General features: G+C 38.6%; 1 protein-coding gene across 2 annotated transcripts in view; it reads left to right on the top strand.

Moving 5' to 3' along the window:
• Positions 1–721: 721 nt before the first annotated feature.
• Positions 722–19,373, top strand: part of LOC133534579 (phosphopentomutase) — a 22,173-nt gene continuing 3,521 nt past the window's right edge. The window contains exons 1-11 of one of the 2 annotated variants that reach the window (XM_061873747.1): positions 722–1,112; positions 6,595–6,762; positions 7,765–7,856; positions 11,084–11,252; positions 11,539–11,615; positions 13,010–13,232; positions 14,256–14,440; positions 15,049–15,239; positions 16,328–16,449; positions 16,923–17,099; positions 18,252–18,348. In XM_061873747.1, the coding sequence (XP_061729731.1) occupies positions 1,044–1,112; positions 6,595–6,762; positions 7,765–7,856; positions 11,084–11,252; positions 11,539–11,615; positions 13,010–13,232; positions 14,256–14,440; positions 15,049–15,239; positions 16,328–16,449; positions 16,923–17,099; positions 18,252–18,348 (1,570 nt within the window). In that variant the 5' untranslated portion in view covers positions 722–1,043. The remainder of the gene's footprint in view (positions 1,113–6,594; positions 6,763–7,764; positions 7,857–11,083; positions 11,253–11,538; positions 11,616–13,009; positions 13,233–14,255; positions 14,441–15,048; positions 15,240–16,327; positions 16,450–16,922; positions 17,100–18,251; positions 18,349–19,373) is intronic. The other variant, XM_061873748.1, reaches the window with a different exon arrangement.

The following is a 19,373-nucleotide window of genomic DNA, read 5'->3' as shown; positions in this document are numbered from 1 at the left end:
CGGTAGACCCTTTATAAACAAACCGCCTTGATGCGTTATTTTATTCTGTGAAAAGTTGTCAAAAAACAGTTTAAGGCAGGCTACGGTGCTGAGGGCCTACCGCGAACCACGTTCGACGTGCTACCTCCCTGTCATACTTACGTACGAATTTATAAGTGCGACAGAGAGGCAACATGTCGAACGTGGTTCGCGGTAGGCCCTCTGGTGCTACAATCTGGCGGCAGAACATTGCAGTAATACCCCTATTGCCAAAAATGTTCAATGTTTGATATTTTAGCATATGAACCATTTTTTTACATTTCAAATATTGTAAAACATGTACTGATATTTGGTGTAACGGAAAAATACTCTTGCTCGGGCCCGATTTCGGGTCTGGGGGTTTACCGCGAAAACCAAAATTAGGAAATAGCGGGGATCTTTCTCTTTTAGGCCCCCTGATATCAGACCTGATAAAGTGTGGATGTAATTGGCCCTATAGGATGGATGTAATAAGCCCTTTAGATCGATCCACACGGGTCAATGAAATTGCCAACTTCCTATTTAATCAGATTGTACGAAAAATTGTCCTGTCTCGCCTCATCAGTTCTCATTTTAATCCTGAATCCCATGAATTTTTCATTCAGTATCAGCCGACTTAAGTACGTGTGTTTTGTGGAAAAAGACAATTTGTTTTGACCCCGCAAACTAAACGCAACTAACTGAAGTGTCAAGTCTCAATGTGTCAAACGTTATCACAAATTTGTGTAAAACTTATGTTGCTCTTTAATACATCGTTTTAAAGGCTATTTTGCAAAAGTATGATAATTTGTGATCATTGTTGAATTCGATTCTTGTCGATAAAATAAGTTTAGATCCGGAGACCGGACACGACGGTACCGGCATTCGAAGCAATTATTTATTACTGTAAAATTCAATAAAGTTTCCTCTATTTGCTTTGGATGTGTTAAATTAGTAATTACTTCTCAAAATTAAATATAAAAACAAAAGTGAAGTTAGCATAAGAATTACAGTTTTCACACAAAAATACATAAATCCTGCACAAAATGCAATTTTGTAACAGTGGAGATCTAAAATTAGATGCTGCAGTTGAAGGATGGTTAAAAATAGATAAGGTATCTTTTCCTTTACCCATGAAATTTTACTTTATGTGTAGTAGGTTACAGTATGAACTAATTATTCGTTTTTCTCCTAAGCACTAAGTTTAGCAAGGTCATTTTAATAAATGCACCACTGGTGGAAGCTTGGTTTGATTGGTTGCTGTGAGGTAGTACAAATTGAATCAGTTATGTTCTGAAGATTGCAGCATATTCAATTGACTTAGGTGAAATCACTGACACTGTCCCTTATTTATTTATTAATAAGCTATTAAACTGAGCTAAGTACTGGATAATGAAATTGAGTAAGTACTGAATAAAAATGATAATGTATCATTATTTAAATATTGTAGAAACTATTCTGATCACATTTAATACAATTTCCCATTTGAGACTAATATCTGCAACTTTTTTTCATATGTAATTTTTTTCATGTTAATAATCTTTTGCACTTGGATACATTTTTGGTGTGATGCCTGCAGAATCTTAACCTTGTAAATTTTTCCTATTTCACTATTTTTAATTTGTACCTTGGACTAATAAAACTGCGGACGGAGTATTGGTAAAACTCAACTAGGATTCCATCATCCACCAATTTCCTAGTATTTACGCGTGACACACAGACATTGACAGTTATCTCTATGCCCTCATCCACGAATTTGCCATCAGTCAGATCCACATGTGATTTGAGTTAATTGGTGGAAGAAAAATATAAAATATGCCGACATGCGTGGTCAAGTGTTATAAGAATTATACAGATCAGACGAAAAAATGAGATGGGATAACTTTTCATGAGTAAGTTTATCAATTATCATGTTATTGTACGTAAAATCACGATATTTCAATTTCAATTTCTGCGGAACAGGAGTATGACCAGTATGTCGAATAGGGTAATTTCCAGAAAGTAGGGTAATTGATGCCCTTGTTATTAAATCGTTATGTACTTATAAGAGATTATTTAGGTAAATGGATAAATTATTGATTGCGAATTTCAAAATAAGTTGGTATGGTATTTTTCTGAAAATAATGAGATTAAATACACTTTTATGACTAATATTTGATAGTAAATCTTTGTTTATTATGTATATTATATTTTTGTTCAAGATCAGATATCTCTAATGTCTTTTAACAATTGATTTCATCTAATGTTAAATATTATGATTTTATAAGTGTTTGGACGCGGTGCATGTAATTTGAGTCCGTAGATATGGTGCGCATGTGTTAAGACTTATAAAAGCATATACCTACGTAGATATTTATAATTTAGTCTGTATTTGTTTAAAAAATATTTCAGGATTATTTATACATTCATAAATAATCAATATTTATAAATTTTCGATCATAATTTATCATAATTTCCGATCAGCAACATATTTTTTTGTTTAAAACTTATGATTTAAAGATATGTTTCAAGTTAAATGTATAAATAAAAAAAAACGAACGAATATCATTCCAATGCTAAATATTATTATTTTTAAAAATGTTTGCACAAAGTAATTATGCAACATTACGCATTTGCAAGACCTATTAAATCAGGTACATATTTATTGTCAAACATAAAACAGTGCAATTCTTTTAATTTAAAAATAATTATTACATCAGGGAGAATATGTTTTACATGTTATCACTCATCTACACGCACACTTTAAAACCATCCGCCATTCCAGTGTCAGTTTGTCATAAGTCAAATTACCTCTGATAATATCTTTACTCTATGATTTGTACCTTGTTTTAAGGTAAATTGGGATGGATTTCATTTGTTTGAAAAGCCATGAAACAAAAGAAATGCCTCTTCATTTGGTCTATGAAAGGTTCTAATTAGTTTGAAACGGAGTACATATTGTAATGCACATTGGGCCTTATGATGTTAAGCATATTATTGTATTAAAATTAGTTAGCACTGATATTGTCCAGCATCATTGACACATAATTAGAAAACATCAAACTAAGCAATCACACAGTTTCAAGTGATTTATGTCACCAAATATTTTTAATATTAATATTGTTACAAAACAATAGTACATTACAATACAAGTGCGAAAAATAGGAAATTGAAAACAAGTGGCGATAAATTAAAACACGATCGAAGGGAGTGTTTTAAATCAATCCGAGTTGCGAATTACCTATTCACAAATGTATTGTACAACGTTGTACAGTACTTATTCCCCTTTAAATTTTCGACTTAGTTACATAATGTGCTAATTATCGCACTAGTACGGTAAAGTAGCGCAATATGTACTGTAAATGCGTAATATTTTACTGCTATAGTAGTCCTATCCTCCTGGATCCCAGAAGCGTTGTTTTGGTTTTGAATTTGGAACCATATCTTGTTTAGTGAATGTTAAAAATAATGTTTGGAATTTGTCCTTTATAAAGGCCTCTTGGACTCAGGAAGCTATATTCTCCTTGCTATACCAATGTGGTTAGGAATGTTTCACACAGCTTTAAATTTCCTTACTATATATGCAGATTTCCTTACAATGTTTCCTTAACTGTAAAATACCTCACTGTGTGTACAGTATACATCCCACTCCTGGTCACCTGGTGTTATAGGCTAGTGATGATGATTTGCTTGCTGATATGGTAATTGATAATAGACTGTATACTTTTCTTCCAATCCAATCCAAATAGAGTTTTTAGTTGTCACCAGTTTCCGACAAAGGCCTCCTCTGAAGCTTTCCAGTCTTCTCTGTCCCGAGCGGTTCTTATCCACTTTCGTGGGAAATCATCCTCCCATCTCATTTTTGGGTGTCCCTGACCTCTCTTGCTGTATATAGAGAACCAATTAGTTATATTTTGTGTCCATTTGTTTATTTGCGATCTTGACATGTGACCTGTCCATCTCCATTTTCTTAAAGTATAATTAATACTTAATTCAATTCATAGACTATTGAGTAAAAAAAATCTTAGATAAACTGGTCCAGCAAAGATTTTGTATTATATCTTAACCTGAAATATAATCTATATCTTCTACTTATCTTCTTAGATCAATTTAGCCAATATTACTTAGTACATTGTTGATAATGTTGTTCACTTGATTGCGTTAACACCAAACCAATGTGGCTTTACCAGGGGTATGGGGACTTGGGGACCATTGATGCAATGCACTCCATCAAAATGCTTTTGCTGAAGTACAAATCTCTCAAGAAGTATCTACATCTCAGCTTTATTGATCTGGTAAAGGCGTTTTGATTGTGTACCGAGAGATCTGATATGGGCAGCACTGAGAGCACATTTTCTACCTGAACAGTACATTGATTCAATAAAAGATATGTACAGTCAGCGTCAAATACTTTGTAGCAGTCAAAGTGGCCAAATAGTTCGGTACACCATACTAAATATATGGTGTACCGAACTATTTGGCTACTTTGGTTGCTACAAAGTATTTGACGCTGACTGTACCACAACGTTACCACAAGAGTGCGCAGCCCCGCAGGCTTGACTTGGCAGGCTACTTCGCCATTTCAGGTTAAGGTAGGAGTGTATCAGGGTTCAACCATGAGTCCGCTTTTGTTTAATACGGTCATGAACTTTATCAGTGAAGATTTGCAGCGACCAGGTTCTTGGACGATATTATACACTGATGATATAGTGCTCGTATCAGAGACCTTTGATGACCTACAAGATCAGTTGTCCCAGTGGTGCAACTGGCTCGAAAGTAAGAGAATCAGAATAAGCCGCAAGAAAACCGAATACATGTGTTATACTCTCTCTGGCTCGACTGTGAATAGAACATCACCACTAGTAGATAATATCCCCATCAATAAAGTTACCAAGTTCAAATACCTTGGATCCATAATAACAAGTGATTTGAACACCCAGGCAGACATAGAAAACAGGATCCAGGCAGGTTGGCAAAAATGGAGAGCGTTAACAGGGGTATCCTGTGTGATGCTCGAATGCCGATCCAAGTAAAAGGTAACGTCTACAAAAGAGCTGTACCTACGTCCGGCGTTTCTGTATGGTGCAAAATGGAGGAGGATGCGTAAGGAGGAAGAGCACATAATGCACTGTACAGAAATGCGCATGCTCAGATGGGCGGGCGGAGTGACGCTGATGGACAGGGTCCGGAATAAACATATCCGTGGAACGTAAGTAGAAGGGGCAGAGGCCGCCCTCTTACGACATGGATGAGCACAGTGTCGAAAGATTTGAGGACGATAGGCGCAAGCCCTGACATGACGCAAAATAGAAAAGAATGGCGCAAAATGATACAGAGAGCCGACCCCAAACCCTAGGATATGGGGTAGAGGCTAAGATGATGATGATGATTATTGTTGATAATGTTGTTCAATTCTTACTAATAATAAAGTAGGTAGGTAACTTGTTATTAAAAAATCTTTTGCTGATATGATGTGAAAAAAGAAATGGATTTTTACTCGTATTTTTACTTTTTATTTAGTTCATGAAAGTGCAACAATACTTATTGTTCACATGATAGACTGTTCAAGTGTTCATTTACAACAGATTCAATAGGACTGCCTATTACTGCAATGTCCTGCCGCAATGAGCAGTACTAGCACATATTGTAAACCATAGAGTACATACTATGCCTTATGCAGTTTTTTGAGAAGTTTTCACTATTACATTGATGCTTCAAGGCAGTTTGTTTACAGAGAGAGGCCCACCACAAAACGCGAAAATCGAAATTTCGTTATCTGCCTCTTTAGCGCCCGAATATGCAAGAGTGATATAGAGGTAGATAACGCCCCCTGCGCAAATTTTTGCGTAGGGCTTGCAATTCGAATATTCGAATTTGTCGACTATTCGACCTGTTTAGATATTCGAATATTCGACCGCTAATATTCGAATATTTTTTATTACTCGAAAAAATCTATTTCATCCGCTATAGTTACAGTTTCTGTGTGTTTTGCCGGGTATTTTTTACATTTAATTGAGTGAATGAGGAACGGTAGGTAGTAATGCAAAGGAAATAATATTTTTATTGTTTTCCTCTCGATTTCGAAGAAATCAAAATCAATAATTATCAGGATTTCTCCGGTTTGATCAAAGTCCGCCGAGGTCTACTCCTTCCAGCTCCGCCTTCTACTTCTCACTTATACACTCTCTTTATTAGCTTTCTTTCACTAATTCTTAACACGTATCGAAATCATCTCACACTACACACACTTCTCAACACTCTCATTTCCACTGCATCCACTTGGCTTTGATGCCTCTTCTGCCATACTCAACTTCCGCTACCATACATAAGTGTGGGCACCAACACCCCTCTATGCACAGCCAACCGTGCTTTTTGTGACACCTTCCGACTGCTCATAAAAGCGTTAAGTGCCCCATTCATACGATTTCCAGCATTTACTCTCCTTTCAATGTCTTTATCATGCTAACCGTCCCTAGTGAACAAGGTTCCCAGGTAGACTACTCGAATATCTAGTCAGAAAAAATCGAATATTCGAATACCTAAAAGTTTCGAATATTTGCAATCCCTAGTTTTGCGTAATATCCCCTATTAACAGTAAGTACTGTTCCTATCATGTAGAACCCAGAAACAAGGAAGGAAGTCCTCGACGACATAGCCAACTCGCGATGGGACAAGCTGCGCGGAAGCATGCTGAAGCGGCAGAAGTTCGGCACGGCGGGGCTCCGCGGCCGCATGGGCGCCGGCTACACCGGCATGAACGACGTCGTCGTGCTGCAGACTGCGCAGGTATCTTAATTTTGTTACTTTTATCCTTTTTATGTTATTTTATGAAAGATGATAAAATTATACACGGAATAATGGCTAATTTGAGTACTTCTTATAATTTTTAGAACCTTACGTGCGTACGCACACGCTAGGAAGTACTCCTAGACTAGCTTACCCTATTATGTTTTTGGTGCCGGTTACGCCAAACCGTCTTCGATTGCACCACGTAGGTAGGTACCTTCCTGCTACTATTGGTTAACGTTTTGGTAGCTATGGGAAGATTCATAGTTCTCTCTGCTATGTTACTCTGATCAGTCCGTCTACGTATTGTGATTGATGCCAGCAGCATTAGCAACTGAAAATGATATACAATACACTTTATCAGTGCTTGTGTTATCTAATGTCAGTAAGGTGGAACCCCTGCTGAATTCATATCGATAAGGAGCTGTTAAAATATACTGATCGTAAATGCTAAAATTGTCACGATATTAGGTACAATACCTAATGTTATGTTAAATATAAATGTATAAAACAGTTCCATTATCTACATACTGGAAGACAACGCACATCCTAAATCGATGAATTTGGAATTAAAATTTTTTTTTTTCAAATGTTGCTGTGGTCACAAAACATTATTTTTCAAAATTGAACTCCTATGGATGCGAAAATAGTATTACAGTCAAAAAAACTTCTACTGTCTAGTATACCATAAACAAAAGCGAGATAACCATTTGTGTAGAAATCAGTAGGTCTAAGGGAAGGGAGGAGCTATTCTCTAGGTACTTTTCTAATATAGATCGTGTCATTCACGACGAGGCGTGCCTTGACTCGTATTGTCATGTTATCAAAGGTTAGATTTGACAAATCTGACGAACTACTTACCTATATCTTGGTACTTAAGGGGGTATGTACCTTATTTCAAGTAGTATGCTATGTAACAATGACTACATGTAGATATTTATGTAGAACATGTTAGAAGCCAGAAAAAAAGTCGAATGTGTTAACACCAAATGTTCTTTTCAGGGCCTGTGCTCTTATATCCAGAAGGAATGCCACCAGGGTCAGCTGCAAAATGGGATTGTCATCGGATACGATGGCCGATACAACAGCAAACGGTAATTTGATCCACTCACACTCGATGACGGGAGGCGCGTTGAATATATATAGCCGGTCAAACAAGTTCGTCAGTAGAAAAAGGCGCAACTTTCAAATTTTCTATAGGACGATAACCCTTCGTGCGATAACGGAAATGGCTTGACAGACTTTAAAAACCAGAAAGAATGAAGTAGATGAAAGTACCTTACAAGAAAAAGTGTAAGTTGGACCTGCGCCCTAAGGGTTGTTGCCACACTCTGAGTATCTATAATTGTTACATTTCAACCGTTTTTGTGATACCTAGTTGGTTACTAAATTCTGTTACTGCAATCATCTTTATTTACATAAAATATACGAACGAAAGTTGAATAAACTATATATTAAAATGAAGTACACAAAATCAGGAATTACATATGACAATATCATTCAAAATGGCCTCCTCTGGCCTTGACACAGGCCCTCAAACAACGAGGCCAGTCATTAATAGCGGCACGCACGATTGTCATGTCTAATTCCGTCACTGTCATAACTATGGCCCGCTTGAGGGAGTCAAGATTTGTGTGGGGTTTAGCACAGGCTTTCTCCTTAATAACCTGCCATATGGCATAATCCAGGGGTTTAAGGTCCGGGCTGGAGGACGGCCAGTCTTCGTGGGCAATACTTAAAGTCAATTTTGTTCCTTCGAAACCAGGCTTGAGTTGTTTTTGCCTTATGTGCAGGAGCTGAGTCCTGTTGAAAGACCCATGGCTGGTTTTGAAATAGGGTGTGGCTTAAGGGCTTCACTATTGGTTCGAAAACGGTTTCCTGGTAAACTTTGGCCCCAGTTTCACACCTTTTTCACAGAAATGAACTTGTGTTAGCCCTGAGCATGACACACCCAACCAAATCATCACATAAGAGGGATGATGGCCTCGTTGCACTCTCGGAACAGCCGCAATCGCCTCTTGGCTGTTTTTTGCATACACTCTGTTATTCTGGCGGTTACAACATTCTTCAATGGTAAAAATGTTTTCATTCGTAAATAGTATTTTTCGGTGGCCATTTTGTGCGTACCGCTTCAATATCATGCGACTTCTCTCTTAGCCTCATAGTCTTTAATCGTCCATTAAGCAATTACCTTTTTGTCTGCGGTAAGCGTGTAGTCCCAAGGTCATCATTGATAACTTTTTTTAGGGAGCTTCTCTTCATAGACATCTGTATTACCAACAACTTTTGCTTCCGGACGGGGTTTCTTGCAATTCTCGCCTTCACTGCCTTTATTAGAGCTGGGGTTCGAACGGTGCGTGGTCTTCCAGACTTCTTGCGGTCATCGAAGCTCTGAGTACTATTGTATCTGTTAATTGTGCGATAAACAAATTGTTTGTTGATTTTTAGGGTTTCAAGCAACTTCAAAATCATGTTTGGCGGGTGCCCACATTTATGCAACGCAATTACCTACTGCGATACGATTCTCTTTTAGGCCCCAATTCATTATAGATACGACGAGATAAGCGTTATGTGTGGTATATAATTATAGCTCACAAATCCACCACATTATGTCATTTTTTATTTTTTCGGTAGCATTTGTTTTAATGGAAATAAAGAGGTTGCAAATCGAGTAACAGAACTTAGTAACCAACTAGGTACTTAAGGCCCACTTAGATGGTTCAATAACTTGCATGCGATATTCGTTACATTGCAGTCTTTGATCTGTAGTTAGCAATCGAATTTTGCATGCAAGTTTTTGAACCGTCTACTTAAATGGGGCTTTAGAGCCCGTTCGCAGACGAACGGATAGATGGGCTCTACATTGAATACGTTTTGTTGTGATTAGATAATTATGTATTGTTTAGTAAATTGGCTCCATTTAGAGATAAGCTATCGGCTGTCAGAAAAACAATACAGATTTCATCACAAGAAACAGTCTGTAACAAATAATTTACACTTATATTAGCAGTACATGACGTAGACGCTCGTGCGCATGCTAATAATCTGAAAACGACCTTTATTGTGGTCACAGTTGCGTAACGAAATAGGAACAGATAAATGAGAATTTAGTTACGACGTGCCTGTGACATTGACGCAGATTTGGCCAGTCTTGGGTTTTTTTGCTTACTTACCTACTTCCTTGATTTGTATAACTATAACCTTATTGTAAAGTCGTAAGGTTTACCGATAGTCAGTAAAGAGGGTTGCTGTTGGTTGCCAACTAAAAATCTAATAATACCATGATCTACAAGTAGCATAAAATTGCAAAATTGCTTCATACTTTTGTTACTAATTAAAGACAATGGGTTTTTATACTAATAAAAAAAATTAAAATAGCATCATTGTACCTATGATCAGTAGGTAATTCCACTTTAGTAAAATATATTTCAAAAGAGCAAATGCACTAGTTACTTCAATAAATGGTAACGGTCACCTAGGGTCACTCTATTTCCTCGTTTTATAGCATTTAAATTAATTAATTAATAATTTTTATGCTAAGTATTCCACAATGAGTCATCTACCGATCACGATACTAAAAATTGTACAAATATTCTTCTATAGCCTATATAATATTTGAAGAGTCCTTTTGAAGCGATTTATTCGAGCCTTGTACAGTCACGTCCAAATATATCGATACGGAAAAAGTGCCTAAAAAAATATGGGCAATAAGGCCGCGTATAGGTACAGTCAGCATCAAAAGTAGCGGATCAAATAACGCTTCATAAGTATCTACCATTCTGTAACAGCTTAACAAAACGTGATGTGTTTAATATAGAACAACAAAGACTGTAAAATATACACTTTTGAACGCGAATTCTAGAAATTTATCTATATTTGGAAAAGTTATCCGGAATATCAGATACTTTTGGCGCGTTGTTTCATCCGCTACTTTTGATGCTGACTGTACCTCCATATTTTTGTCACTTTCTCCGTGTTGTTATTTTCAGACGTGACTGTATTGGTAAGAAACACGATGCTAAAGACAAAACAAAAGATTTATGAGGTTATTCATAATAATTAGGTACATTTTGACTTATATGTATTTGTAAGAAACTGATAAAACATAAATTAACGAATTGAGTCTTGTAAAGTTTTATACATAAACCCCCCTTATTCATAAACGTGTACTAAAATTACGATGCCGCTGATCATCGTTTGTCCCTTTCCATCATACCAATACGTCGGAAAGGGACAAACGATGATCAGCGGCATCATAACTTTAGTACACGTTTATGAATAAGGGGAAAAGGGGCTAATCGCGATTTTACATTTCTCCCAGGTTCGCCGAATTGACCGCCAGGGTGTTCGTGTCCGCATCCATCCCCGTGCACCTGTTCTCGGCCGTGTGCCCCACGCCGCTGGTGTCGTTCGCCACCATCCTGTACGGCGTGGCCGGCGGCGTCATGGTCACCGCCTCGCACAACCCCAAGGAGGACAACGGATACAAGGTGATCTGATCTGCCATAACGAACCTACGAAATTTAAGCTTGCCTCTCGTCGGAGCTTACTTGATTCCGTTACGCGCTTACGCTTTCATTAAAGCTTGGTTGACGGCAGGTTGATAAGCCAAGGCATAAATAGTAAGGTGTCGTGTTTATAATGTGCAATAACCAACCTTATTATAGACTACCGTGTAGCAATCTTATTGTAGACTATCGTGTACCAGTCTTATTGTAGTCTAACAATTATTGATGATTTTGATCCGATCGATACTTTTTCAATGGCTTTTTTCAGGTATACTGGGGCAATGGATCACAAATTACAGCTCCTCATGACCAACACATATTGGAAGAAATATTACAGTATTTGGAGTAAGAATTATTTCAATATTTTTTTCGTTAGCTTAAATTTACCACGTAGTTCTGACCGAGAGTTACTCCGGGGCCTTCCACGTCTATTCACGGAGTCAACCTGGTCAACGAGCGTCTTGTAGCGGAGGACAAGGCTAGACGTGTAGTATTCACCTTGAGAATGTTTTTTTGCATTTTATTTGCGGGTTTTTTCTAACCTAATGCAGTTGAACAACATGAAGCAAAGAGTTATCGATTGTATTGGAGGAGTAAGTCTAAAAAAAACTCTTGCCCTCGAGTTGGACAGCCAAAATAGAAGCGCTCGGCTATACGGGGCCATTCGTCAGGTGACAAGCAAAACTCACTAACTACAAAAAAATAAATAAACAAGAATCAACCTTATTTTAGTACTAATATGGTTGATTACGGCTATAAACTTGTGGTGGTAATTAGTGAGTTTTGCTAGTCACCTGACGTTATGTTTTGTGGAAACTGAATTGTCAAATGTAAACTTTTGACGTCCAGAGTTAAATAATGTACCTATGGGGCCGTAAAGCGATATGTACCTACCTATAGGTACTTACTTCAGCCACAAAAAAAAGAATAAACAGAAGGTTCCCGCCGTTCTTGAAAATATATAGCTAAACTTGCCCGACTAACTAGGGTTGCTTTTGTATTAATTTCGAATTTTAAAAAGGAGTAGGTAATATAAGTTTACAGACATACATACATCGATTCGTTTATACATACATCTTATCATGTTTACATTCCTTAGAGACTGCATTTTGACGTACATGACAGTAGGTACCTACGTAGCGGGGGTACTCCTTGACGACTACCATATTTTTTTAGTAAATTCTATATGGCCAAATTGTAGTGGACAATTTGTACGATATTGCCATAATTTGACGTTTAAAAACAAAAGAAGGTTGCCTTACAGGCCTAGGTGTGTAAGGCTGTATGAAATTCCTTTACATATCATCTTCACTCATCGCACCTGATATGTAGTATTTCCGGACCTAATTTAAAGTAAGTCATGTCAACATTTCATTACAAGTTTGAGAAAAATATTGTTACATAATTTTCAATCGTGGCTGGATGACGAATAGGTCTGTGCCTTCAATGCCTCACCTGCCAAGAAATTACAAAATGGCGGACGAATGTTTGATATGTCACCGTATTCAAGAGTTATTTCGCTTAAAATTTAGTTTTTTCTTCGCAAGTGGGATGAAAAACATTGTGTGTAACTCCGGGGGTAAGAATATTGCAAACTCGGGTCTTTAATACCCTCCAGCCTGCTGCTGTCGGAAATTACCACCCTCGTATCCAAAATTTCACTTACCCCCCTTGTTGCACAATGTACTATTATTTACATCCCTCTGCAACAATGTACTATTTCTTCGTTTGTTTTCCAGTATACCTGACTCGCACTGGGTGACAGACGGCGTGCGTAGCCATGCGCTCGTATCGGACTGCCTGTCGGAGGTGACGGAGCGCTATATGCAGTACATTGCGGACAGCGTGGGCCCGGAACAGCGCGCCACCAACGCGCGCGCCGCAGTGGACACCGTGTATAGCGCCATGCACGGCGTTGGATACGATTATGTGTTGAAGGCTTTCGAGTCCGCCAGTCTGAAGGTAGCCATCCAACCTGATCCAACTTCATCGGTTTAAAATTCAAAAATGTATTCTGCAAGTAGACCTCAAGGGCTCTTTTACAAGTCAATATAACATTTACAGTATCAAATAGTGACTAGTGAAGTAGTGACATGAAAAATACATAGCACTATTTATAAATACAACATCCAATACCTGGGTAAACATTACATTACAATAATCTTAAAATAAATAATTACATACTATAATAGTATAACAGAGATGTAAGTCCCTATGGTTAATAATACATTAAATTTGGAGATGTAAAGTCTCTCCAAGTGTCAAAATGAAATTTATATTGAATAAATCGCGTCAAGCCTGTTAAGCTAACAGTCTTATAAACTAATGCTACAAAATACATACCTAGTATGTATCCAATAAGTCAAATATATTATTCAATATTACAAAGACGTATAGTCTCCACGTTTAACACATTAAGTTTGGAGATGTCAAAGGTTCCCACGGTCTGAGAAAGATAATAATACTTAATAATAAGATTTGGAGGTATAAAGGCTCTCTCAAGTGTTAAAGAAAAAAAAAGAGTGTTTCACGCCAAGAGACTGCACTGTTAACCTAACAATATTAAAACTAGTTCTACAGAGTACATAACTAGTATGTATCCAATAAGTCAATTTCGTAATAAAAATAACTAAACATAACAAACAAAATAAATATATTAGATTGAACAGACAGTAACAACAGTACCCTATGCCTCTCCGGGTCACTGCTAGCTAAACTATGACAGCTTTCGAAACTGGATACTTGGCCATGGTTCCTTGTCTCCCAAGAAGTCATCTGTTTTATAGTATTTTTTTTGAGAACTGCCATTTTTATATAATCTTCCATAAAACTTATCTTTTTATTAATAATAAGTAACGGTAGTAAGTGATGCAAAGTTACGCTCTTTTACTTCAATGTCGTTTTCATACTGTATGAAGGTACGACGCCCTCATGTGTGGCCCGTCACGCACTTGGCCGCTTTTATTACTGAATTATTTGTTTCAGCCGCCCATCAGCGTGCCCGAGCAGCAAGAGCCCAACCCCGACTTCCCGACCGTGGTGTTCCCCAACCCCGAGGAGCCCGAGTGTCTGCAGCTCAGCAAGCGGCTCGCGGAGCAGAAGCGTGCCAGGCTGCTCCTGGTCAACGACCCTGACGCTGATAGGCTGGCTGTGGCCGAGTTTGACCGGAGGTATTCAAATTACACTGAGGTGTTGCAATGAGGTTCTATTTAGCTTTTACAAGGAGGCCTGGTGTCGAGAGCTAAACAAAAGACTCGCGATCCAGAAACGTGCCAGGCTCGTCCTGGTCAATGACCCTCACGCTGATAGGCTAGCTGTGGCCGAGTTTGACCAGAGGTGTGTACTCAAATTATATAAACTTTGTAGTGTTGTGATAAGGTTCGTTTTAATAACTACAGGAAGGCTAGGTGTCTAGAGCTAAACAAAAGATTTGCTGAGCAGCAGGGTACCAGACTATGCAAATTAACGCAAACTGCATTCTATGGTTTACTTGGTAACTTGGTAAGATTAATTTTACAAGTCCATTACACGATAACTTGACAAGATTAATTTTACAACCCGGCGCGAATTGTACGAGTCATCGAGCCCTAGGCTGAGAATCTGGGCCCTAGGCAGATTAATTAATGTAAAATGGCACTCTTTGGATAATGCATTCAGTTCAAACGGCTTGCTGACTTGAAAGGGCTAATCCTAATCAACGAGCAGCCAGCAGGTTACTAAAAGGTTTATTTAATTAACGCTGGACGCGGTTATTAGGAAGGTAACCTCGTTGTTCCAGTGCGAAGAAATGGAAGGTGTTCTCCGGCAACGAAATGGGTGCACTGCTCAGCTGGTGGCTGCTCCAACACGCCACGGGCGACGACGACGACCGCTACGTCATCACCAGCATCGTCAGCTCCAAGATGCTGCGCGCCATCGTCCAGGGCCGAGGGCACTTCGTGGAGACGCTCACGGGCTTCAAGTGGATGGGTCAGTGTTAATTAAACAATTGTTTATTACAAATTCAGACCTTTTGGTCACTCCTTACGATATCTTGATATACAAAAATATTTTTAGCCGGACACACCCAAACACGTTACATTGTATCATCAGTGTTAATCACTTACCCCCTTATTCATAAACGTCTACTAAAGTTGACAAGCCGCTAATAATGTCCTTTTCCGACGTATCGGTATGATGGAAAGGGACAAACGATTATTAGCGGCATCGTAACTTTAGTACACGTTTATGAATAAGGGGATAAGTGTTTTTAGAACATGATCAATTTATTTTTAGCTCTGTGGCCTATTCGACACGGAAACCACATCAGTCCTCATCGATAGGTTGACACAATGATATGGTTACCATGCTATAGGTAACCATTGATATAATAGCTATTCTAACTACCAGTTGATAGGGTTACGGTTACCCTATCGAAATCATTAATCAAATGAAGTGGTTTTCCGGTCCCTGGTTGCCGCTTTGTTGCCTGAATCGGAGTTAGTTATTTAACGTTAACACTCCATACCAATAAACAAAGGAGTCATGTGTTTCCTCCTACGGCTTGCACTGTCCCTATAGGTATGCAGAGCAGAGTGGAAAACATTAATGGGCCCTGGAGGGAGAGTGCCTTAAAACCTTAAGTTAGCTTATTTTACTTAACGGAAACATTAAAAACATTTGTAAAGAGAAACAAAACTGCATTAAAAAATCGCTTGTCTTGTCCGGGAATCGAACTGAGTGAAATTTCCAAAAAATAAAATTTCGCTTTTTTATTTCACTTGTCGGTACAGGTAATGTTAATGTTAAAGTAAATAAAATAAAATAATCATTTATTGCACAATTAAATTTCCATATTAACTAACTACGTAACTTTTAAATCAGTAAAATTTCTACCGTAACTTTTTAAATTATTAGATTACACTTTCAGGAATTGTTACTTGTCTTCAAATGAATCATCAAAGCTGGATTAATTGGAATATATAAGGGGTTTATGGGAAAACCTTGTACATAGATTGGTGCTGCTTGGAAAAGAGGTAAAGGTACTGTATAATTTGTAATCCCCTCTTTTTCTGCAGGCAACACAGCGCTGCTGTTAATGCAGCAGGGCAAGAATCCGCTGTTCGCGTTCGAGGAAGCCATCGGCTACATGTGCTCTCCGCGCGTGCCAGACAAGGACGGAATCTCCGCCGCCGTACATGTAAATATCTACCTATCTATCGTGGAGTACTGATCTAAGTTGATATCGTTTATGGACTTTCTGGTAACAACACTCTACTCTACTCTAAATGACAATCAAAATACCCACTCACATACAAACTTGAACTCTGAAAACAATACACTCATTTTTTTGGGCAGTCGTGCAACAATTCTAAATTTGACTGTCCTGAAACCACAAGGTCGTTTTTGATTGGCAAGATTTCGGTCTTATAGTTGCTAGTCACAAGTATATCAATGATTGTTATGTTAATCGGCCGGGATTAACGCCTCAAAACCTTTGCACAATAATTGAGTTCGCTTCGTATCAGGACGGCGATTTCGTAGCTAAAAGGTAAGTCATTCGACGTAAGTGTCTATTTGCTTGAATACCGCATCCAAATGGAAGACTCGTGAAGCAATGTGAACCCGGGACTATTCCAATGGTTGTTAACTTGTTACCAAACTTATTTTCAGGTGGCTTCCCTCGCATCGCACCTGTACTCGTCGGGCTCGTCTCTAGGCGAACAGCTGCAGGCGCTGTACCGCGAGTACGGCTACCACGTGTGCCTCAACGGGTACTTCATCTGCCACGACCAGGCCGCCATACACGACATATTTGCCAGGATCAGGAACTACCATGGACCGGCTATGGTATATTTTAGTCTTGTCTATAAGCAAGGGGATGCTTTATCACTTGTGCTCTTCAACCTAGCTCTTGAACATGTTGTCCGAAAAGTACTAGAATTGGACATAGGAGTTGTGTTGAACGGCAAGCACAAGGTGGTAGGATACGCCGACGACCTAGCTTTATTAGGGGAAAGCCGTGAACAACTGGCGGAAGCAGCTAGTGTCCTGGAACGAGAGGCTTCTATGATAGGTCTCAGGATCAACCAGTCGAAAACCGAATACCTCCACATGAAACGGTACAAAAACACACGCGTCAAGCGTGACAGTCTTCATGTTGGAGGCACCGTTTATCGTGGAGTTGACAAATTTCGGTACCTCGGATGCACGATTACCGACACAAACACCAGAGAGGAGGAGATCAACATACGCATCCAAAACGCCCTGCGATGCAGCGCAGCCCTCCATAAGGTGTTGGCGTCCAAGCTTCTCAGCAGAAATACTAAGTTACGGGTATATAAAACTATAATAAGACCAATCCTTATGTATGGCTGCGAAGCTTGGACACTAACACTGAAAGAAGAGAGTCAGCTCCTGGTAGCGGAAAGAAAGGTGTTACGGAAGATCCTGGGACCTATCAAAAGAGATGACGGCACCTGGAGGATCCGTAAGAATGCCGAAATCGAGGAGTTAGTGGCCGAACCCAATATCATCGGCGAAACGAAATGCCACAGACTTCGCTGGTTCGGCCATTTACTGAGGATGGGTGAGGATCGAGGTGTTAAGAAAGCTTATTTGGGACAACCGACTGGTCGCCGTCCAGTGGGTCGGCCCAGATACCGCTGGAGCGACAGTGTACAGGCGGATCTGTGCCAACTCAAAGCCGATAACTGGCAGGAAGTGGCACAGGATCGGGACAGGTGGCGTTCTCTCGTTTTGGAGGCCAAGACCCTCTTTGGATCGCTGCGCCACTATAGTTAGTTAGTTAATTAGTTATATATATTTTCATCAGGGTCGTCTCTAGGCGAACAACTGCATGTAAAGCGAGTACGGCTACCACGTGTGCCTCAACTCGATCACAGTTGTTTGTTATGCACTATTAGTATTACGCATGAGTTTTACACATCTAGCTAACTCTCACATTTTTATCTTAATTTATGCATTGCGTATATATTTCAGTACCCACAAAAAGTGGGATCATGTGAGATCGTGTCCGTCAACGACTTCGCGGCCGGCGTCAAAATTCCCGAAGAGAGCACAGACAACCGGCATCTAAGTAAGTCCTATTTGTCAACATCTTAGAAAGCACAACGCTCACATCCAGTACATGTAGATTATAGATGTTGCTTAAAACAATGTCGCAAGTTCTAATAACGATCAATCACGAATATCAACCAACCAGCAACAATGAAATATTACTTTATACTATTTTCATGCCTTGGTCCAATCTCTTTTTAACCGACTTCAAGATTTCAAAATGAGGAGGTTCTCAATTCGGTTGTATGTTTTTTTTTAATGTTTTTTTACTTCATAACTCCGTCATTTTTGAACCGATTTTGAAAAATATTTTTTTGATTGAATGTATACAGGGCGTCCCAAGACTATGGGACATCAAGGGAAAGTACCTTAAATATCGTAGATAGGATATTTTGCTGAAAGAAGACATTATTTTATTTTTAAAAATAAGTAATATTGCATTCAAATAATTTGTAAAAAAAAAAATTGAAAATTGATTAATTTTTCTAGGAATTAAACCGAATCTTGAAATTTTAATCAAAAATTCTAATCTATTCATTTCTTTTGCGATATCATATTTCTGAGATGACTTTATTTTATGCATTCTTTTGATTGGCATCATAAAAATACAGGAGGTATTCTCCTACTATCAAATCAGTTTCGTTTTTAGAACTGTCAAAACGATTTGCTAATATAGGTAAAACGTAGTGATTATATGCTCTTTGATATAGGGAGCGTGCATGAACTATAGGAGGCAGCACAGGAGCCGTCAGATTTTTGGCGCGAGGCGTAAATGTGATGTTTTTTGTTCCGATGTAGCCCACAAGATGGCAGAACCTACTATGCACAAGAAAACACTTGACGTGTAAATGTGCCTGTTTATGGTTCCGATTCAGACCACAAGATGGCAGACCCTCCAATGCGCACGGTCCCTATTATGGAATTTATATGAAATATTACACAATGACGTCACGGTTAACACACCTACTTTTTTTTAATATTTCTATCTTATTTAGTTTTTCTAATAATTATCTGGTGCTTTATTTCAATTTCATGCATGGTGTG

Source organism: Cydia pomonella, chromosome 2 (genome assembly GCF_033807575.1).
Source record: "Cydia pomonella isolate Wapato2018A chromosome 2, ilCydPomo1, whole genome shotgun sequence".
Classification (NCBI taxonomy): Eukaryota; Metazoa; Arthropoda; class Insecta; order Lepidoptera; family Tortricidae; genus Cydia; species Cydia pomonella.
Note: the sequence above shows the minus strand (reverse complement) of the source record. Positions and strands in the feature narration are given on the sequence as shown.